The sequence below is a fragment of the Carlito syrichta genome, unplaced genomic scaffold (assembly GCF_000164805.1).
Source record: "Carlito syrichta isolate Samal-C Ts95f unplaced genomic scaffold, Tarsius_syrichta-2.0.1 Scaffold94802, whole genome shotgun sequence".
In the NCBI taxonomy this organism is placed as follows: domain Eukaryota; kingdom Metazoa; phylum Chordata; class Mammalia; order Primates; family Tarsiidae; genus Carlito; species Carlito syrichta.
In genome coordinates, this window is record NW_007038898.1 from 125,902 (window position 1) to 131,000 (window position 5,099).

Below are 5,099 nucleotides of genomic sequence, written 5' to 3' on the forward strand. Positions count from 1 at the left end.
GGAGATGCGGTCTCGCCAAGTTGCCCAGGCGGTCTCGAACCCGCGGGCTCAGGCAATCCACTCACCTCGGCCTCCCAAAGCGCTGGGATTACAGGCTGAGCCACCAAGCCCGGCCTCTATTTCTAACATATGTAAACCAGGCTATTTCTTGTGCAGGTAAGCACAATGAATCACCTAACTGCAAAAAAGGGAGGACACTGGACCACAAAAGCGGGGGGTGGGGGGGAATGACTAACAACACATTCAGCAATGACTACGCATCAGCCTGCTCTCCTAGTTCCTGGTTTAGATTATACCTTCCTCTGGGGATGTCCCTTCTGTCACCACCTAGCATCCTGAGACCTGACCTCCCAGGAAGCTCCAAATGAATGTTACACATAACCAGCGTGGGTCACTTCGAACTACACTCTTCCCTGTCTCACAGCCGGGTGTCACATAAGAAAGGGCCCAGGAAATTAACACATATGCTACGTTTGTATGTGGAACTACACCTGAACGTGCTACTCTTTTTCACTCGTAAGTTTTTGCCGACAAATGCCAACATTCAAGAGGAGCAGAAATCCGAGTCTTCTTCAGTGCCAGGCCTACTAACATGGGGCTTTTGAGAAATGACCTCCTGAGCCCCTGGGATCATACTGTCTGAAAGGCTTTCTCTCTTCCTTTCCCCCAAGGCTGCCCCAGATGCCCTACTTCCTGCCCTTCCCTAGACTTCGGAAATGTGTCTATCAAGTGTCTGAAAAGGCCTGGAAACTACAGGTCAGATACACGGGTGGAAACCGCCCCATCAATGAGGAGAGGCAGTGTGTAGACCCATCGCCTGCCACACTCGCTGGCCGAGGTCTCCAGATGAGATCGCCCCGCCAGGCTTTTAGGATGAAGCAAGAGAAGTCTTTCTGGCATTTTTTCAACACAGGAACTTTTTAAAGGGGTCTCCACCCACCCCCCGACCCGCAAAAAAAAGCCTGGGACTTGACAGTCTCTGGTTTCTCGGTCCGCTAGACAAGCCCACTGTCCGAAAGTGCGAGAATGCGGGCGGCTGGGAGGAGCACCCTCTCTCCCCGGAGTCCGAAGGGCCACAGTTCTGCGGGGAAAGGTCTCCCCGAGGGCCGGATGGAAGTTCCAGGGGAGAGAGAAGGGGAAGCAGAGGACTGGGGCCGAGGGCTTGAGGCATGGGCACGAGAGGCACTGGAGGTCCCAGGTGGGCGCGGGAAGGGGAACCCGTGGAGGAGAAGGTGGACAAAGTTAGGGGCGCCGAGAGGCCCAGGGGGGCCGGGCTGGGAGGGGGCGGGGAGAGCGGCCACGTCAGCCCCGGCCCCGCCCGCCACGTTTTCCCCTCGTCCTTCGCTCCCACCCTCCGTTCGGGACACCGGTCCTCACCGTTCGTCATGGCGGCTGGGCCTGGACCTGGGCAAGGAGGTCCGGGCTCAGCGGTACTGGCAGCGAAGGCGGGGGAACCCGGCTCCCGCTTGACACTTCCCGATCCGGGCCGCGACGACGGGCAGAGCCCCAGTACGCAGGCGCAGGGCCGAGAGGCGAGCGCCGAACGCTACCGGGCGTGGCTAGCCGATTGCCGAGCTAGGGAACGTGCTCGCTGGCCGAGGGGGAGAGGAGTGCTGTCGCCGGCCCGTCCCACGTGGCCCCGGTGTCAGAGGTTCTTCTGCGCGCCCCGCGGAGTTCGTGATGGGCGTAACCTGACAGGTTCGCGTCAGTATGTTTGAAAGGTAAAGGTGTGGCTGCTGTGTGTGTGTGTGTAAGCAGCAGCGCACCTGCACCGGAGAGGTTTTCGTCCCAGGCTTCCTTTTTTCTTTTTCTTTTTTTTTGAGTCGGGGTCGCACTCTGTCGCCCAGGCTGGAGTGCAGTGACACGATACCTGCTCCACCGCTGCCTCGACCTTCTGGGCTCAAGCTACCACACCCGGCTAATTTCCTTCTATTTTTTGTAGATACGAAGTCTCACTATGTTGTTGCCCAGGCTGGTCTCGAACTCTTGAATCAAGGGATTCTCCCACCCGGCCCCCAGGCTTGCACTTAAGAGAGCCCCAACGCCAGGGGTCAGGACGCGGCCCTTGCGGCCTCCGGGACCGCCCCTGCTGCGCGCCTCTTCCTTGGTCCTGATGGAAGTCTATGCAGTCAGGCTGCATCTGGACTTCCTTGATGAAATATGAAACTTTATAACAAAAAACAAGACGCATATTTCGGATCCGAAGATCTGAAAGCACTACGTTGTCGGAAAACATTCAGATAATTGTGTTTGTTTGTACGGATTTTTCCTTTTCCTTAAACTATCAGGAGAATCTCGATTGTCTTCTGTATTTAATTCATGCTTGGGTCACCTTGGCCACTTTAGCCAGAAATCGGCGATGCCTGGACAGCGCTTCTCTGAGGACACTTTGACGACGTGACAGAAGACCTCGTCAGTCTAACGTCAGGGCTGGTAGTAGGAGACAACACTTTGTAAACTAAACTGAAATCCTTAAATGCATACACCTTGACCTGGTTTATTAGAGTCCAGACCAAGGTGACACACTGAGTCCTCCAAGACTGAAATTGTAAGGCTGCCAAGGACCTAAATGAAGGGACTCTGCCCCTATCCTCTGCAGTGCCATCTGCTGGCTATGGCCTGCCTGGTTACCCACAAGAAAAGCTGGAAACCGGAGTGGAAAGACAAACCAAAATGTCTGATGCAGGACCAACTCCTTGAGAAAATACACATAAATGCAGAAGCAAAAAACAAAGGGAAGAGGGACGGAACAAAACCTAAGACAAGGCCAGGCAACCACTCAGATTACATATATTTGCGCATACACAGACAAATCCCCCTGCCCAAAAGAACTGCTTAGACCACTCAAAAACAAAACAGAGCAAGCCGGGTGTGGTGGCTCATGCCTGTAATCCCACACTCTGGGAGTCGGAGGCAAGAGGATTGTCTGAGCCCAGGGGTTCAAGACCAGCCTGGGCAACTTGGTGAGACCTCGTTTCTACAACAGATCAAAAAATTAACCGGGCATGATGGCGCACGCCTGTGATTCCAGCTCCTTGGAAGGCTGAGGCAGAAGAATCGCCTGTGCCCAGCAGGTTGAGACTGCGGTGGCCATCTCCAGCCTAGGCGACAGGGTGAGACTTATGCTAAAAATAAAAATTTAAAAGAAGAACAGGCTGGGCACAGTGGCTCAAGCCTGTAATCCCAGCACTTTGGGAGGCAGAGGCGAGAGGATTGCCTGAGTTAGGGGTTCAAGACCAGCCTGGGCAACTTAGCGAGACCTCGTCTCTACAATAAAATTTTTTAAAAAAACAACAAAAAGCTGGGCTTGGTGGCTCAGCCTGTAATCCCGCGCCTTTGGGAGGCTGAGGTGAGTGGATTGCCTGAGCCCGCAAGTTCGAGACCTCCCTGGGTAACTTGGCGAGACCTCATCTTTTCGGAAGGCTGAGGCAGAAGAATCGCTGGAGCCCAGTAGGTCGAGGCTGCGGTGACCGGGAGCAGCTACTTCACTCCAGTCTGGGCAACAGAGTAAGACGCCAACTCAAAAAAAAAAAAAACCAACAAAAACCCCTGTTGTCCAGGCCTTTGAACCTTTCATCAACTGTTATCTAAAACAGCAACAGCATTAGCATGTTGCTACTGCGTGTCCAGTCCTTACATCACAGCTTGATAAAGGACCCAAACCATTCTAACCAAGTCTTAAACAAATCCATATTCACTAATTTAGATCAAATTATGTGGCCCATCTCCAGCTCAAAAAATTATCTGTCTTGAATACAACGACACTGCTGTATCCTCACTATCTGCTCTTAATTGATTGTTCTCTGGAACCTGATTCTTCACCTAAATACAGATGTTCTTAGATACTCCTTTTTTCTTGTTATTAGCAATTCGTTACCTATTCTGCTTCGTGGCTCCAACTATCACTTATTTTTAGAGTTCATAATTTGATGTCCTACTCAAGCTCCATTCCTACACTTCATTTTTTAAAAAATTTTATTTTTGTAGATATGGGGTCTTATTATGTTGCCCAGTCTGATCTCGAACTCCCAGTCGCAAGCTATCCTCCTGTCTTGGCCTCCCAAAATGCTGAAATTATAGCCATGTGCTACTGCTCCCAGCTCAGTCCTACATTTCTTTCTTTCTTTCTTTTTTTTAAAGCAGGATTTATTGAGAGGACAGAAAAGCTTCCACAGTGAGAGGGGACCCAAGGAGGTTGCCCCCAGTCCTACATTTCTAACAGAAGCTCTTTTTTTTTTTTTGAGTTGGAGTCTCACTCTCACCCAGGCTGGAGTGTAGTGGCATGCTCATGGCCAACGCAGCTTCAACCTGTTGGGCTCAGGTGATCCTTCTGCCTCAGCCTTCCAAGCAACTGGAACTATAGACATGTGCCACCACATGATGGCACATGACTGATTTACTGTAGAGACAAGGTCTTGCCATGTTGCTCAGGCTGGTCTTGAACCCCTGGACTCAGATAATCCTCTCGCCTCGGCCTCCCAAAGTGCTGGGATTACAAGGCATGAGCCATCGTGCCTGGCTGCATTTTGATATTTCCAAAGCACATGACACCTTGACATATCATCTTATTTAATCCTCATAACTACCTTATTACCCCATTTTACTTTTTATTTTTGAGTTGGAATCTCACTTTGTCACTTAGGCTGGAGGACAGTGGCACACTCACAGCCACCGCAGTCTCGACCTGCTGAGCTTAGGTGATCCTTTGGCCTCAGCCTCCAAGTAGCTGGAACAAGAAGTATGCACCACCACACCTGGCTCTAATTTTTTGACTGTAGAGACGATGTCTTACCATGTTACCCAAGCTGGTGCTCAGGTAGGCCTCTCACCTTTACCTCCCACAATGCTGGGATTACAGGTGTGAGCCACCACGCCTGGTCTTACCCCTGTTTTATTTATTTGAGTTGGAGTCTCACTCTGTTGCCCAGACTGGAGTGCAGTGGCCGCTCCCAGCCACCGCAGCCTTGACCTGCTGGGCTCCAGCGATCCTTCCGCCTCAGCCTTCCAAGTAGCCGGAATTATAGGCATGCACTACCACGCCCGGCTGATTTTTGGATTTATTGTAGAGATGAGGTCTCGCTGCCCATGCGGGTCTTGAA

The 5,099-nt window shown here is 51.8% G+C and overlaps 1 protein-coding gene and 1 pseudogene across 2 annotated transcripts in view; one reads left to right on the forward strand and one right to left on the reverse strand.

The window, feature by feature from the left end:
• The window catches only part of TMEM167B (transmembrane protein 167B), a 4,026-nt gene extending 2,510 nt beyond the window's left edge, over positions 1–1,516 (reverse strand). The window contains exon 1 of one of the 2 annotated variants that reach the window (XM_008061684.1): positions 1,378–1,516. In XM_008061684.1, coding sequence (XP_008059875.1) covers positions 1,378–1,387 — 10 coding nt within the window. In that variant the 5' untranslated portion in view covers positions 1,388–1,516. The remainder of the gene's footprint in view (positions 1–1,377) is intronic. The other variant, XM_021714175.1, reaches the window with a different exon arrangement.
• Positions 1,386–5,099, forward strand: part of LOC110595939 — a 6,790-nt pseudogene continuing 3,076 nt past the window's right edge.